The sequence below is a fragment of the Vidua chalybeata genome, chromosome 3 (genome assembly GCF_026979565.1).
Source record: "Vidua chalybeata isolate OUT-0048 chromosome 3, bVidCha1 merged haplotype, whole genome shotgun sequence".
Lineage (NCBI taxonomy): Eukaryota > Metazoa > Chordata > Aves > Passeriformes > Viduidae > Vidua > Vidua chalybeata.
The window spans coordinates 21,332,481-21,350,476 of NC_071532.1; the positions used below are offsets into that span (position 1 = coordinate 21,332,481).

General features: G+C 40.1%; 1 protein-coding gene across 3 annotated transcripts in view; it reads right to left on the minus strand.

Moving 5' to 3' along the window:
- TTC7A (tetratricopeptide repeat domain 7A) overlaps positions 1-17,996 on the minus strand; it is a 167,028-nt gene that overhangs the window by 128,969 nt on the left and 20,063 nt on the right. For all 3 annotated transcript variants that reach the window (XM_053937117.1, XM_053937116.1, XM_053937118.1), the window contains 5 exons: positions 16,207-16,337; positions 14,050-14,171; positions 7,810-7,888; positions 4,604-4,764; positions 4,117-4,180 (listed from right to left, as the gene is read on the minus strand). In XM_053937117.1, coding sequence (XP_053793092.1) covers positions 4,117-4,180; positions 4,604-4,764; positions 7,810-7,888; positions 14,050-14,171; positions 16,207-16,337 — 557 coding nt within the window. The remainder of the gene's footprint in view (positions 1-4,116; positions 4,181-4,603; positions 4,765-7,809; positions 7,889-14,049; positions 14,172-16,206; positions 16,338-17,996) is intronic.

Below are 17,996 nucleotides of genomic sequence, written 5' to 3' on the forward strand. Positions count from 1 at the left end.
TGCCTTTAGGGATTCAAATCAGAGATAAGATGTGGATGACATTTCTAATCTTTGTTACACAGGCACAGAATTTATTAGTTTTGTATACAAGGACCTTAATTTCCAGTATGAATGAATACAGAGCCAAAAAAAATAAACCATGTTACCTGGCTTGTTTGGTGTACCACATCAGTCAAAATCCCCAGCTGTAAGAGCCAGCATTGTCAGCACTGAATAAAGATGTTTCAGACTGTATGTGGGACCTCAGATTCAAGAAGGGAAAGTTTCTAAATGCAAACAAAGAACTTTTTCTTTCTTTTTTAACCTCAAAAGTAAACACAAAAAGTAATACTAAGTGTTCCATTCCTGGTTCTGAGAAGCTTCTGGCTAACTTTAAGGGCAGTGCAGTCAACTCTGAACACTCTTGAGAATAGCTATTAAAATAAACAAAACTGCAGCTAAGGGTTAGTCATGCCAAACCTCCTCTGTCTACACCCTGCAGCTCAAAGCACCAAAGTCCCTGATGGCAGAACCAGTCCTGTTCCCATTGGTAGGTGAAGCAGAAAAATCACACTGCAGCAAATGACAATATGTCTTCAGTTCTCCTTACAAACAGGGTCACTGGTTTAGATGGGTTAAATGCAGTAAGAGAGAGAACTAGTGGTTTAAAAATAGGCAAGTCCATATTTCTCCAACATGCGATAGGAACACATCATTCTGCCATAGCCTGAGCTTGTAAAGGCTGTCGCCAGCTGGCCTTCTTGGTCTGAAGGAGAGCATTTTTGTCCTCTCAGAAACACAGCCCATCCATACCATAACTTAGGCTAAACAAAAGGAATGATAGAGTAGCCAGGAGGCCACAAACACCCATAAAGACAGCCTTGACTGTGGCAATCTTCAGGCTGCCTGATTTGTTTCACTAGATTCCTTCATGAGAACTCTACTGCCAAAGGCTGTGACTAAATAACAGCTGGCACAGAGAAAGAACATTTGCCAAGCTCAACAACCAGGATTCTTTTCATTGTTTACTGAGATACCTCAGCTCATGAAAATAGGCTCCCTTTTTTAACAGGACATAAAGAACACAGGAGTCAATTTGTGAGAATGCCAGGGCAAAGCAGACTACCAGCTTTCACTGAAAGTGTTAATATATCCACAGAAGTATCTTCAGAGCCATGAAATAGGATACTATGTTACTTGGCCATTTGAAAACCTTTTACATTCTTGGGCTCAAAGGCAGAGTGAAATACTGAAGGAACTGTTAATTGCCCCTTTCAAATATATTCTCATTTCATCCCACCAGAATATGCAAACTGACTCCCTTGCAATGCAAGGGAAAGGGATAAGTAATCACAAGCTGGAAGCCTCTGCCATTAAGTGCCAGAGAAGGTTTCGTGAGAAATAGGCTCTAGCTCTCAAGAATCTCAAGGCAATTTCCTGCTTTCTCCTTCACAGGAACAATTCTATTCCCCTGTAACATCTTCTTGGAAGTCACACAGATCCTGGCAAAGTAGATGTCAGCTTCACCTTAGGAAGGCAAGTCAAACAAAAAAAACAAAGCGTATTTCAGCAGCAAAGGTGTCTCAAGTATATACTTCTTGAAAAAGTACCACCTCTTCTTTTCAGCACATATTTACTTAGAGGTTCTCTGATGATTTATGATCCTCCCCAGTTCATCTTTGCTCTGTGTCCCCTCCACAAGCTGAATTTTTATGTGCCTCCTTCCCCTAATTCTGTCCCTCTTTAAGGTCACTTTGGAGCAGTACGAGTCAGGAACAGGTATGTGAAGAAGTTGTTTGGCTTTACAGTCTTGCAAGAGAGTTACTGTAGCCTGGCTGCTCTTTGTCTCTTTAAAAATCAGAGAGAAGTACAACCTTTCTGGTCAGTTTTGCTCTGACAGACCGAAGCATCAGAGAAGCCAATGTAATTGCATGCCTCTGTTTCATTTTAAGGGGTTCACAATTGTAAATACTGGAAGAACACCTAATCCAGCCAAAATCCAGGAACACCAATTGTGTTGCTCACTGGCCTACAGAAACATCATTATCACTTGCCATTGACATTCTCTCCAAAAAGCGAAGTATGTTTTATTCAGTTGTTAACATTGTATCATTAGGGAGAGACCTCAATTAGAAATCTGCTTCCTGTTAGCTCATTTCATGAGCTTACATAAATTGGGTTTTTTTAAGAAAAAATACACAAAACTAAAAACCAAAACTTCAAACAAACTTGTACATGAGAAAACTCACTAGCCTACAGCAATGCTGTTATGGAAACATGGCATGTCATAAGTTAAACGAAATTTCCCCTTCTATTTCCCCTTCTAAGTACCATAATAAAAATGTACAGTAAAGTATTTATGAATTACAAACATATGTAAGAACTAGATTGCTCCCTCTGTTCCTTCACTTAGGAAGAACATTCATGTGATTCCTAAGTGTATTTCTATATACTTGTCCTGAATTTTAGGTAGAACAAACTCGTGGCAAGGCTGATGCAAGATGAAGGCTCAGATGTTCCATTTCCCCAAAATCAGAAATACAGTTACGTGGCTCCTACAGTGCTCTGCTACAGGATCTTCTTTTGTTTTATATGTAGCAAATCAAAGTGCCTTGCATCTTCACCCAGGAAGTTCCTATATATCAGAAGCAGCACTTAAGCATACACCAAACTTACTTACTTAACCTGGAACTCAGCACAGCAGTCTTGTTTCTATCAACAGCATTCTCACACTACTTGATCCATAACTTAGCTGCAAGACCAGTTAGTTCACCATTTTACACGCTATTAGACAGGGATAACTTTCTCCTCAGCAGAACAAGACTGTGGAGTTTGAGGTCCCTCATGGCCTCTCTAACAGCAAGTACAGTCCCAGAAAGGCTGGAGCAGCCAGTTCTGTCATTGCTCTGGACCCCGATCCTCCTCCTGCTTGGATCAACCTCAACAAGCCCCACTGACATGAGTACTTCTGATTTTAATAGAAATGCACATCATATCCTACAAGCCCTCTCTCCTGTAGTCTCCACTTCTAATTATGAAAGGCCCTTCTGACTGAAGAAAAGCCCTTGAAAATACAAAGCAGATATGCTGTGGAAGTTTAATCTAGAAAGCACTGAAAAGCACATAGCAACACTCAGATGTACATGATTTTGAAGTAAATTTAATATTTAGGGGTGGTTCCACCTCTTAAATTTTTCCCTGAATTTTAAAAGCAAACAATATTAAATTGCCCAGTTCTGAAGAAGTTTGTGGGAAAGGGAAAGAACTTGTGCCAGAAGAACCAGACAAGAAAACCTGAAGAAAGCAAAACCCAAAGTTTCCACTGTATCTTTTTTCAATTTGTCTGAAAGTTATTAAAATTTTTCTAAGAAGGTTGTTGATGTTCCAAGGTTTTGAATCTCACTTTGAGGTACAAGTGACCACTGTGCATTTAAAGCAAAACACTTACTTACATATTTTCAGAAAACATTTCTTACATGTTTTCTGCACATTTGCATCTTCTCAGAACATGAAAATTATCAAAGGTCACCATGCAGTTATTTTTCCTCCAATTTTCTGCCTGCCTCTTAAATGGATTTTTTAAAGCCACTAATGCTATAAATAGAAGAAATCTAATTATTTCACTGTAGCTTATTATGACTGTTTCTGCATGTCACAAGATTTCCTGTATCACTGCATCAGAAACTGTCGAAGATCACTCCAGACTGAAAAAAAACAACTGCAGACTAAGGCATGAAAGCAGACTATTGCATCCTGCAATTCCAAACAGCAGTTGCCACCATCATGCCTAGCTTTAGGCAAGGCTCTCTTCTTCTCATTCTTGAGCCATAAATCCACACAGATGTTATGAATGGAAACATCTGTCCACTGACGATGTATCTGGACGTCAGAACCTGCATACAGCTATGGTGAATGCAGTCAATTTCTCTTCTTGACAATTGCCAAAACTCTTCACTGAAATTCCACTTAATAAAAGTGGTGCAAATAATAAAAGAATAGATACCATTTTCCACTCAGCATCTGAACCTTTGCTTCTGTTTATCTGGGGAAGATTATGCAAACAAAGCCAACCAAGAGACCTGGAAATGCTAGATATCCTTTTGCACTATTAATACTACAAACTCATTTTTGGCTTACCATGGATTCACTGATGAGGAGGAGGAGAAGAGCCTCTTCTACATTGTCTTGAGGGCAGTACACACTGAAAGACAGAACACATTTTTCTGAGGAAGATCAAGAGTTATCCTGCCAGCCTCTTTCTCATTTCACAAGAGAAGTGGTAACTTGAAACATCTCATGCATAATTCATTTGCTAGGCAATACTTTCTTTGCAGGTTCACGCAATTAAAAACTCTGCAATTTATCTTAGATAAGCTATACTCAACCCTACATAGATTATTTCAATTTCATAGCAAAGACAGCCCTTTGGTTGGACTTTCTTCTTCCTGGGGAAAAAAAAAAACACTCAAAGTATAATGTTTTATTATTTCAGCAGACTTTTTAGTGGGAAGTTGAAAAACAAGAAGGCACAAAACTACTACATGAATCAGTGACATAATTAACAGTACTGAAGAGTGTTCAAATACACTCCTTCCAATGAACTGTAGTAAAAATGAACACTTACTTCTCTTCTGAGTACAGATCAGGCCTCCGACAAAGAAGATTGCTAACATAAGACTGATATTCCTTGTTCATGAACTCAGGAAGTGGATCAGATAAAGGGCTCCAGTAACAGTCTTCACTGAGGGAATGGAGAAGTACTTGGGCTAACTGTTTGGCTGCAGTCTAGAGATCAGTACAGAAAAAGACATAAATCAGTGAAACCTTTCCCAACACAGAAGATTCACTCCTCACCATGTTCCACCTTGGGAAGGAGATGACAGCATGACAGTACCACTCTTCAGAACGCTGGAATAGCAAAATCAGCTGTTAAGGTCTACAAAAGGGTCAGTTTCTTCCTCCTGAGAAAAGACCAAACTTCTGCATTTACATAGTCCTGTTGCAATGCTCTAGGAAAAAAGTTATCAAAAAGGCCTGACAGCAAGGGATGCTTTGGTGAACAAGGACAACCGATTGCCATATGGACTGATGAGACAATCTCACAATAGTTACTATATAGGAGTAGGATGACACGACATTGTGTTCTCAGCCTCAGAATTTTGTATGCAAGTCTCAAGACCAGAGGAGACTTTTGTGTTAGTTTTAAAAGATCAACCTTTTATCTGTTAATGTCACTCTCCCTTACAGACTCTTTACAGTTTCATCTTGGTACTGCTTCTCTTTTCCTGTTGCAGTAACGGAGGGAGGAGAGAAGATACTTAGGAACTTCATAGTGAGACAGCAACATCACACATACTTTTTTTACCATCAAGCAGCCAAAGACCCTTCAGTAGTTGCTTTCTACTTCATACACACAGCTGGCAAGCTGGGCCCAAAAGGAGGCAAGTTAACTTCACTTAGCAAAGCTATCTTTGGCATTTACCCTTGTCTAATACCCATCAAATCTCTAATTTCTTGCACTGCACATAGATGAGCCTGCAAACAAGCTCAGAGACATCACAATGGGTGGTGTCCTCTGTGAATTCTAAGCAGCACACCGCTCATGCTGTAAAGAAACAGCACAAAACAGAGGGCAGGCTGAAACTTCAGCCCTTCTGTCCTAATACTTGCAAATAGTATTTTGCAACTTCTCTGACTACTGGATATGTATTTTATATGAAATGCACACTTTGAGATAGGTTATGAGCCCACCAACAGTAATTTTCTTTTAAATATCAGGACACGTATGTTACAGATATCATACTTCAAAATCTATGGGATCAAATAAACCACACTTAGGTTAAAGTTCCTATTGCCAATATCAGTAAAATAACTTGTTTGGATGCAAGGCTCCTGATTTTTACCCCCCTCACCACACATTAATTCACTGAATTAGTCTGAAATGCAGCCACAGCACCACCTCTTAAACATCATAAAGGGAGGCTTTATGATAGATGGCAGTGGTCTGTGTGTACAATGGTGTCTCAAAAAAATGCCACCACATACAACTCCCTGGAAACCCCAAGACCTTCCCTGCCCTGCTACTGACAAGTTACAGAAAGCTGTCTGTTTCTAACTGAGCTTTTCTATGCTTTTTATAGCAAGTGTCTATGAGCAAAATGGCCTAGGGCCCTGCAACATTAGCCAGTATCATTTTATCAACTCAGTGTGTAATTTAGTCAGTTTTACCCTGAGGAGTCAAGTCTCCTATATTTTTTTCCTACAGTCTTAGAGGGGAGGGAAAATAATTTGCCAGCAATACAAAGATCTTTACTGGTTCACACAGAAGGAGGAGTATAGTTTGTGGTAAGCCATTCAGAAGGCAAGCAACAAATACTTCTAAGTGTCTTTAATTTTAACACACAGTACAGTAGCTGTGTAAATTAGCTTCACTCTTGTTTTGAATAAGACCAAACAAACCAGAACAGGCCAAGACTCTGATTTATGTTATTACTGCCTTTGGCTAAAAAAAGCATCATTATGCTTGAAGAACACTGTGATCCCACAAATTAGGGGGAAAAAAAATAATGTGTTTTACTTTCATGCTTGAAAAACTAGTTTAATTAAGCACAATCCTCCCTTTGCCTTCCTGACAGCTCTTTAAAAATAAATAAGAAAATGAAAATGCAACTTCTGAATCTCAGGAAAAGCTATTGAATGAGCATCTTGAGAGTTCCCCTAAGGGATAAATCCCCCAGGGGTGCTGTACAGCTGTCCCCAGTTGCACAGGGACAGGAGTAATTGAGCCGTGTTCTGTCACAGTCTAGAAGCAGCAGATGGTTAGACTCATTTCAGCAAAATGATAAAACAGGCAAGCACAAAAATACTGCTGAACCCTGATCTCAGTTTGGAAAAGGATGCAACCATTGGAGTGGACACTTAAGTCATCTCTTCTAATTTGCAGCACAAGCTTCCACATGCATCTGTATTCTCAAAAACATTACAGAAACCCATGCCCACCTCCCCTGCCCAACTTCTCTGGAATGACACAAAACACAAAGCAGAATCAAGTACAAGTTTAGCTGTAAGAGTATCAATGCTTTCAGGGCTGCAAAGCTTTCATTCCCAAGACTGTTATTCTGCAAGCTGTTGACCTTGTCACCTCCTGAGTAACTTCAGGACAAGATCTCTCCAAGGGGAGACAGGGAAGAACCAGTTAAAGGTCCAAGAAGTTCAACAGGCACATAAAGATTTCTTTACCTGAGTCATTCAGGATAAAAGGATGCAAAGATGCAGAATGCCAACACCAAAAATAAAAATTTAAAACAATTAAAATCACTCTGTAGTGTATTGAAGAGGGTTTTACAGAAGGAACACTGAAAGATGTCAGTCTAAAAAAAGCACTGCTTGTTGCAAGAGACAGAAGTACTTAATGCTTTTACATGCAAATGCAGAAAGATGTGCATGCACACTGAAACTGAGAAAGAAAACAAGACACCATCACTTGAGGACAGCACTGTCAAACTAATAACATCTGTTTCCACTAGGGCTAGAAAATGCATTGAAACCAAGAAAACAAAACAAACAAACAAAAAACAAAACACAAACCCAACAAAGGTAACCTATATGCCCAGGTCTGAAAGACTGGAGGTTTCAACTGGGCAGGTCCTTGAATTAAGGGGATCACTTGACATATCACTTCCAAAAGTTAAAAAAAGAAAAAAAAAGTTTAAAAAAAAAGCCAGCAATCAATCAAGTGAGCACAAATACACTTTTGTGCTACAGCACTGGTCAATCAAGAGAATTCCTGCATACCAGACTGTCCCACCCTCCCATCTCCCATTCTCTTACCATTTTGAAGGTCTGAGTAGCTTTTGTTTCTACAGTCCGTAGTATTTCTCGCAGACTCCTCATTCCTTTCACAATATTTCTATGGAGAAGATACATTACAAAAAAAAAAAAAAAAAAAAAAAAAAAAAAAAACCTGAAAAACCCTCAAAATCAGCACACTGGAGACAGAATATTTTTATGATGGGCCAAAGCTTGGCAACACACCTGAAGTTCAAACAACCCATGAAACAATCACTAACACTGAGTGTGCAGTAGCGAGACAACTCACTCTGAGGCACAGACAGGACAATGGCACAGAGCAAGGCAGCGACTGTAGCATTGCCTACTCCAGATGGCTTCCTAAGAGAAGATCACATTCACATTTGATGAACAGAGGGGACATTTGGAAGCCTTTCATAGCTCATATTTATAAAGCAGATGCTGCTCCTTAAAAGCATCCACATCTCCTCTTCATACACACAGATTGTACTTGTTTGAATTATTTTGAGCTTACGTGATGCTCTTAAATGACAATTTCTTTTAGGTGGTGCTTAAATGCTTTGTGTCTGATGGTCCAGGCACATGATGAAATTACAGTGGTTTAAACAGTTAATTATCAAGCAGCTAAGTTGCAGTAACTGTCTGCAAGCACAGCTTAACCTGCAGTAAGAGGGTTAGACTAAAAAAAAAAACAAATTTTAAAAAATCGTATTATTCTGCATACACCATGAGCAATTAAAGCTGCCTAGTTGCCAAATTCTATCTTAATCGTGTCTGTGCACTCAGAGAGATGCAGAGAGGAAAGATTAAACACTGTACATATCAGTTAACACACTGGCAGCCTATCAGCTGTTCAAAGCTAAGGACATGGCCTACCACCACAGTAACTGCAAAATGGTTCAATGCACATTTATTGGGTCAAACCTACCCAAAGACATACAAGCTATCAGAAAAGAAGCAATGTTGTACAAGACAATAAAAATAAGCAGTTGTATTGATACATTAACTGTCATTTCAGCTTATCCAGGAGAATTTTCTATGCAGACAAAAGCTAAATTTCATTTATAAACAAAGCCATAAAAACCTTTTCTGTCAAACTGATTAAATTTTGAAGGTAAGCAGTACAAACTGTACTTGTGCCTGCTTTCATGCACTGCAAACCTTCTTGCACTCCAGAATCAACAGCAAACACTGGATGACAATAAAGAAAAAGGTAATTATTTTGGAGGTGCAGAGATAAAAATGTCATCATGTTTACCATGAATATTGGCTACATAAAATGCCACACTAAAGCTTCTAGTCACCATGTCACAGAATGCAAATGCATATGGCCTTACTTCCAAGCAATTTGAAACTGAGATGGGTATTGTGAGGTAATCTGTAGACTGTCTAATTATGGGCAGCATACAGGTAGACAAGAAAGTAAGACAAGAGCAAAAAAACTGAAGACTTGTAGAGAAAAGTCAGATGATGTCTTTTTTCCTTCCACTTTCTCCCAAGTAAAAAAATGTGCTTTGAATTTATCAAGAGGAAAAAGGGTCAAGAACTTTTTTTAAGTTGGACTTAAATACTACAGCGTAATGATATTTAGCATAATTATGTTAGCATAATGATATTTCTCTTAATAAAGTGCCAATGAATTGCATTAACCAACATCAAGAAGAAGACTAGTGACCACTTGCAAAGCCAATGAATTTCACATTTGGCACATAATTCCGAGAAGAAAAACCTACAGAATGTGATAAAATGAGACAGTTTTGTTCCTAGAAAACTAAGGCACCATTACAGTTCAACATTTTAGACAAGGCCATAAAACAAGTTAAGCCTACTGGCAGAAACACCTTGCTCTAGGGTGGGGGGAAGGGGAGAAGAAAAACAAGGAACAGACATACTAAAGTGAATAAAAGAATAAATGGCAAATTGCTGCCAATCTGTCGGTAGTCAGGGCTGGAGCCATGCAGTACATGACAAATGCTTCGGAACACCTTTAACAGATGGTAGGAGTGCAATATGGGCGGCACAGGAGGAGCACCCAGCACTCACCACCTCCCAGACAGCTGCCCGTGTGGTCAGGACCTATCAAAGAGCACCCACTCCATCCCCTGAACTCTCAACAATACCAGTTCTGCAGGACTGAGGATTTGGTTTGGCAGCTTTTGCATTTTGAACTTTATCAAACATTACTGAGCTGTGACAGGAGACAGAGCACACCTGCCTGCAAACACAGGAATTTGTCTTTCCACTCTACTGTTCCAAGCCAGGAGACCATCTGAGCACATTTCATTTTGAGCATATGAATTGCTCTGCTCATAACAATAAGGAACTCACTGTTCCATTAATATATGCCCTTTATGCCCTTTGTAATACTAAACATGCAATTGAAGGGATTTTTTTTTTTTTTTTTACTTAGGACCTTAAGAATTTAACAAAAAGAAAAGTATGTATTTGGAACAGAAATACATGCTATGTAGGTGACTGGATGAGGATGCAAAGTCTCTGGCAATCCATGGTGCAAACACTTGATCTTACTTAGATTAGAAACTAAGCAATCTTGAGCCTCTGCAGGACTTGGATAGAGGACTACCTGGAAATCCCAGGTAATGTTGCCTCAAGCCATGGCATCATAAGTGAACATTAGCTCATGAAATGAAATGAGTTGGAAGAGTCCATAGGCCCCTACTATATTGCTAAGAGGCCAGAAAAAGAAATGAGGAAAAACAGGAAGGGAAAAGGACATGATCATTAAACTGCCTTGGGTTTAGTTTTAGCCACAGTAGTGGTCAGAGCACCATTTGAAAAAAACATGATGAAGAGCAGCTTAGGATTCAGTTACAGCTAATCTAATAAAAATGAACACAGAAAATCATGGGCACAAACTATGACAAAGAGCAACTTGAAAGTCCAGTCAGTCCGGCTTGGCATAAGAATTTGTTGTGTGCATGTACCTTGTTAATATAGATTAATTGCCAGTCCATGAATCAAAGCAGTCAAGCAGTCATATCAGAGTTATGTCATATAGTTTGGTTGACATTACATAAAATGTTAAGACACTAGAAAAAAAAACTGTTTTCTATGCAAATTGCCAGGAAAAACATTGACAATAAAGGAGTGGACTGTGGACACAGAGGTTTGCAAAGACAGTCCCCCAGCAACATGGTCACCAGCAGATCATGTTCTCATTTACTGCTAAAACAATGAGTTGCTGACAGAACAGACCATCATGAGATAATTACATGGCAGTTTGCAGCGTCACCTCTCCAGAGTAAAGCAGTACCCAGAGCACAGAAACAGCAGCAACATCACTGCCTCTGCCCACCTCCTTTTGCATCTTTGCACCTCACCCAGGTTTCTAACAAACCGTATCCTCTCCTTAAACAGCTGTTCATTCACAGACACAAGAACAAAAGGCAGTAAGAAATAGGCAGTAAGAAATGAGCAGTAAGAAATATTCATACATCTGCATCAGAAAAAACAAAAAAAAAACAAAACAAACAAACCAACCAAAACCCAAAACCTAGTGCAGATGATAACCTTAAGACAACTAGCTGCCTCTTACAGTATGACAGCATCTGCCTTCCTATGTTCTGCATCCACAGCATCAACATTCCTCACTAGAGGACCAAAAGAAAGCTTTCTTGGGTCCCAGCATGACAAACAACTGCAGGAAATGCATCTTCAGCAAAACAATGTTTTTACGTGGCATCTCATTAAAAGCATCTGTGACTTCTACAGCTGCAAGACTTGCTGGTCCTTACAACTGGCAGTTCAACACCTGAAGGGGAGACTGGACCTTTCTTTTATATAGGTGTCTTCTTTCCACTGCACACTGCAAGAGTAAAGGGCATCCCTGACCATAATCCAAGAAGAGCATATCTGATCCTGCCAGCAGGAATAAAAGCATAACAACAGCACTTGTATCCCTGAGCTCTTCTGCCTGTTGAGACAAGAATAAAACCCTCACTATTCCTTTTGTACACATGTAGCACTGGGGAAGGACACCCCACCTGATAGAACCTACCCCCTGATAGCTTGAGCAGTCATCCAAGGCTTATTTCCTACCTGAACACGCTGGAAGCAATAAGGGGAACAAAAGTATTTCTTTGAGCTGTTCACTATCAGGTGGAGTAATCTACTATACTCATGAAGCATCCCAAAAAGCTTCTTCCCATATCCCTCTCCTTTCCATAATATATCCCAATGCTGCTTATGCCCTCTTGTGGCAGAAACCACACATTAGTATCAGCTGCAGGGGTGGACAAGTTGCCACGTCCCACCAGGCTGCTTTTATCCCAGCAGACTTTCCAACCCTGGCTGACGTTTCTCACTTGCTCTGCAGGAGGTAAGGAGCCCGTGGGATTCCACTCCCATCCCAGCTGTAGGAGCTCCTTTGCTCTTTCATCAGGAGACAGCTACAGAGAACATGTTGCTGCTATTGCAGCAATTCAGCTTATAATCAAAGCATGCCTTAATTCACACACGTATTTTGCTTCAAGTTGTATTCCTGTAGAAACAACTCCTGTAGAGTTTTTGTGGTTTGTTTTTGTTTGGGATTTGGTTTTTGTTTTTAAGGCTATCATTAAAATAATATGGGAAGGGAGTACGCAGGGCCCACAGTAAAGGCCAAAATATCCCGCTAGATATAATGAACTCATCACTGATGAAGACTGAATTTACAATGTTGCTGAATAAAATGAACATGAGTTTTATATTCAAAAGGTGCCTGGAGGACATCAGTGCCATATGTTCTAAATGGGATTTTATTTTACTACATAGTTTATGAGCTCACTGGCAAGACCTGAGCTTTTTGTTTGTCCTGACGAGGGCAGAAGGTTAGGAAAGCACATACTGTGCCACAGCTGGCCAACCCCCAGCTCACCTGGGAAAACCACATACCAAGCAGATACTGAGACTATGCTTTACAAGTTCATACTTTGCTTTATACGTAAACTTGTACTTGCCTGACTAAAGGGGTCATTTTACAACATCTGAGCTTTGTATTTTTGTAAGCCTCCAGGTTAAAACAAGGCTGACCTGAAAGCACATCTCATGGATATGCTTACAAGTACAGCTTTGCTTTACATACATGGAGAACAGCAGCTATTCAGAGTTGCATTTAAAGTCATCCTCGGGGGATAAAAAGGTAGCAAAAAAGCCCTAAAGGAGAAGCATGCTCCTCCTCCAGCAGAATCAATAAATAGTATCAGTTTTCTACAGAAGGATTTAAACTGATTTTAAACTGATTCTTTTTTCCTAGTTTTCTTCTTTTCAATCTTCCCTATTTTTTTTTTTTTGCTTTCTTTTCCATTCTACTCAGCAGGAAAAGAAGTGAAGAAAAGGAAGGAAAGTATCTTTCACTGGGGGTGAAGGCAAAAAAAGCCAAAATTAAATATTTGTGAACACAGTTTGTAGTGAGAAACCCAGAATCTGACTCCTTGATAATAAATGGGATAATATGGTGCAAGAGGAGGACTAAGGAAGGATAGTCTCTTACAAGTACTGTTTACACATGCTGAAGAGACACTCTCTTACATGACAAAATCTCTCCATTGGATAACCAGAGTTAATTATGTTTTGAAGACACAGCCTAGTTTAGGGGACAGCATGTCCTCACCAATGGCCTTTGGAGTGGGCATTCACTGTGCCTTTTCTGCTGACTTGAGAAGGTTTTTCACTGTAGGCTCATAAAATTCTCTGTAGGCTTGCATATATTAACTCCTCCTGCCCTTCTGAAGTTCACTGGGAGCTGTATTTCAGAGGCATAATAAATACCCTGGAGCAGCACTGTTCCCACATACACTCTCCATAGTAAAAACACACAGATTTGGGGCATTGATTGGGATATTTAAGACCTTAGACAAACAAAAAAAATAAATGAAAGAAACTACCTACAGTAATGAAATGAAAGAAACTACTACAGTAAGATTTTACTGAACTCTAAACCAGGTGCTGAAAATTTTAAGGGCCCACAGCAGTGTAAACTCCACTCTCTCTTTACAGTTAAACTCCCCTTGTCTCCACAGGGAGCAAAGCTGAGTCAAGACAAGAATACTGTTCTACTCCACCCTACTTGTAGGTCTGGAAAAATGATGCTTAAGACTCCTAAGAAAGACAGAGAGACACAAACAGAAGAAAGGGAAGGACACTGAGGAGATTTGAGGTGAGCAGCCAAAAGTCATAACAGAACATAAGAAAAAAATTAGTCTTCATCTGAGACAAAACATGCGATATTATCTAATTTTATTAATATCTGCATCCACCTACCCTTTCTTTAACTGAGTCACATAGGCACTCTGTAGAGCTGCTTCCAGAAAGTAGGAAAGTTCAAACTCAGAGTAAGTCACATTGCTGCCCTTGATACTCCTTGAATGTGTGTTGTTGAAGGTCTGTGAGGAGAAAAATGAAATACCTTGGAATACAGATAACTGTCGGAATTAGCCAGGTCCTCATGAGCCAGTAACATCTTCAACAATTAAATGTTACATTTATCAGCTATTAAAAAATGTTATAAAATCAATTTTAAAATAAATTATACAATGACTTCCATGAGATATTCTGCATGCAATACGAGTTATTACTTAAGTATTACTTACTTTGATAAAGAAAGCAGAAAGCTACATATTAACACCAATAGCTTGGGAAATACCACACAAACTACAAAGACCCAGCACGTCGCACAGAAAGAGCAATACAATGTTTGAGTAGGTTTATCTAGTTCAATATAACATAAATATTTGTTAAGAGTTAGCAAGCCATCATGAGTCCTGACGGAAGAATCTTAACATTTCCTCTATTGGTCCTATCAAATCTCTTTTGGTTTTGCTTCCTTACTGGTAACAAGTCACTTCCACTGCTGAAAGTTGCCTCTCCAAAGCAGGGTTTTTCATCTAGGACTGAAGAAGGACTATGAACTTCTACGGTGTCTGTCATCAATCCTGCATTTTTGTCTCTGTGTCCAGAGACAATTATGTGAAAGAGGGTTGTAGATAGGTGGGGGGGTCGGTGTCTTTCCAAGTAACAAGTGACAGGACAAGAGGAAATGGCCTTAAGTTGCAATATAAGGAAAAATTTCTTCACTGAGAGAGTGGTCCAGCATTGGAACAAGCTGTTCAGGGAAGCGGTGGAATCATCATCCTTGGAAATGTTCAAAAAGCATATGGTGTTGGCACCTGGCAACATGGTTTAGTGGCAAAATGGTAGTGCTGAATTAATAGTTGGCCTCAGTAAATTCAGAGGTCTCTTCCAACCTGACTGACTTAATGAGTCTAAGTGAATGAATTACAGGTCAGACCCTTTTCCTTCTTCGCAGACCCAAGCTGTCAGTAAAAGAAATTTAGCGTCCAGCACCAGCAGGAACTCATCTTTCCACAATGGAAGGACAGTAATAGTTTCAATTTATAGACTACTCCATTTTTTTTTCTGCAGAGAAACAGAGCAGACCCCAGTTGACTTCTTAAATTATTTTTTATACATGTACTAAGCTTATTTTTTCTTGTTTCAATGCAATTAAAAACAAAACCTGAAACAGAAACACACCTTTGCTACTAAGAAGAGCAGGAGTATCTGGTCAGAAGCTCAAAGGCCTCTCAGTTACAGGACAGATAATAATGCACTGCTATCAGTACTGCTGATGTCAAGCATAATGTGTGGCATAGGAAGGGCATGGAAGCAAGTGGTACGTCCTCAGCTAGGCAAAGTTTGCATGTGCCCAGCAAATCAGCAGCACCTATTATCTGATGGCTCAGTGAAGGGCTCCCAGTATCCATCCTACCAACCACTGGCTAAGCAGCTACTTGCTACTAATCACAGAATCATAGAATGGTTTGGTTTGAAGGGACCTTAAAAGATCATCTAGCTTCAACCCTCCTACCATAGGCAGGGACACCTTCCACTGTACCAGGCAGCTTCGAGCCCCACTCTGGCCCTGAACACTTCCAGGGATGGAGGACCTAGTTTCTAATGATCTAGATTCCTCAAAGTTCACTTGGAGAAGGTGAAGCACTGGTAATTAAACTGCTATGGCTGACCCAAAAAGGTTTCTTTCAGCTCATCAGGGATCTCAATAGCCACTGCTGTGTATCATTTACACAGCAGGCATGTAAAATGTCTTGAGTTACTTCACATCAGCACTTGCCATGCAAAGTTCATAGTTCCTCTTTAGTAAGGGCCAAACTTGAGATGCAACTTATGCATGTCTGAAGTATCTGGTGCTTCACCACAGGCAGAACTTATTCCAGACCTGTCAGAAGAAACCAGATAAACTGCTGTTTTGCAAATTATTTTACTGAGACACCTCACTTCTTCCAACTTGTTCTCAGACTCCTTGCTATGATCACTTGATATTTCTCAATTTTTTTATTTTTGCTGTCAAACCCCTGGAAATTCCACCCAGGCCACCACCCTAAGCACATTTCCTCTTACCTTCTCAAGGTCCTGCAAGTATACCTGGGCAATAACACATGCTCTCTCAAAACAAGCCATGACTTCCTCCTCCCTTTCACACAGTCGAGCACGTGAGGCAATTGAGTTGGTTGAGCGTTCCAGTGACAAACCTGCAAAATGGCAACATCTTCTTTAACTGAGGCCCACCAACAGCAGTATGGCCATATTATTCTTAATTTACCAGCTGACAGGAAGGCTTTTCCACATGTGGTTTCTCTCTTGATTTAATGACTTTCAGGACATTACCCCCATTTAAAATACAAGTCCTACACATGCAAGGAATCTTTGTCATGCTGCTCTAACACAAAATGCCGCTGCACACTCCTGCCTTGCAAACACTTTATGAAGACAGGATGCACAATCCCTCTGGTAGGAATCAGCAAACAGAGAAATTATGGCCTATATTTCCAAAGATGGCTATAGATCTTGGGTGCTTCAATTCAGGGCCAGTCTGGCACTGAATTTGATCATTTCTAGGCATCTGCTACTTCAAGTGAAGCTTTCAATAAGCAGCAGTGTTGAGGGGAAAAAACAAATAAAAAAATCCCTAACTGGAAAATTATACAGAAACAAAGTCGGAAAATCTGAGACCTCTCTTGGAAAATCTGAGCACATGCAGATTGCTCATGGACACACAGCAAGCTCTTGGAAAGGCACAAGAGACTCTTAACCACAAGATCATCCCCTTTCCAAAGGAAGGAAAAAACGTTGAGTTTTGTATTACTGAACTTTTCTTGTATCATTATCCAACACCACCAACAAACACAGAGTATGTTAATTGAAGATGCACAGCTACTGCCCCCTATGTTAAAAATTTCTACTATCAGACCCTTGTCTGGTATCACACCCTTTATATCCTTAGATCTAACTGGATAGGCTACACATCCATATACCAACTTGACTCCAATTGGTACAGGTTCTTATGCCACACTAGTTCTCTACAAGACATCACTGCTTGATAACTTGGATCTTCACCAATCACAACTGCACCAACACCTCATAGCCCAACACATGTTGCAAAAAGTTCAGCACATGCTTTCCGATGAATTTTATACAGAATATTCCCTAATAATAATAACAAATATTAAGATGCAATACAAAATTTTAGTGTTCCTGACATAGATCCACAGAGTTGACAAAAGAAGAAAAGAATTCAGCTGTCCAGAGAGCTCTCCAATGAAGTAATTTCAACTGCTCCAGCATGTGGCAAGGGATTTGGGAGGACCCACCACAGGCATCAACCATGCTTTCCATACTTCCACAGTTCGAAAGGCACAGCACCTCAGTCAGCTCATTCCAGGAGTCTTGGCAACAAACTGCTGTGAGGCAGCAACAGGCAGCCAGGCTTCCCCCATGATGTATGATACAGTCTGGCTGCTCATGCTGGAGGAGCCTGAGGTTCCTAGGCAGTCAGCTTTGTTTACTTCTAACATTCAACATTTGTTCTGTCCCCTTGGTTACTCCGCGAGGAGTTTCCCTATCTCATGTCTTACATTTGAGCCAGACATAAGCAGTTAGTTCAGTGGGTTTGGAAAAGGCCTCCCTGGTTTAGGCTCAAGAGGTGGCTTCCCACTCCTGTCCTCTCTCAAGTCAGAAGCACACGGCGTGTTCCCTCAAAGATCTGTATCTTGGAGCAATACACATTTGTACCTTTCACCTCTGAAAATACAGACCAGAGTAGAACAGGAAGACTGAATTTACTTCAAACTGACAGGGTGTGTGGGATGGGGATGACAATCATTTTGCTGCTTTTAACTAATGCCCAATCT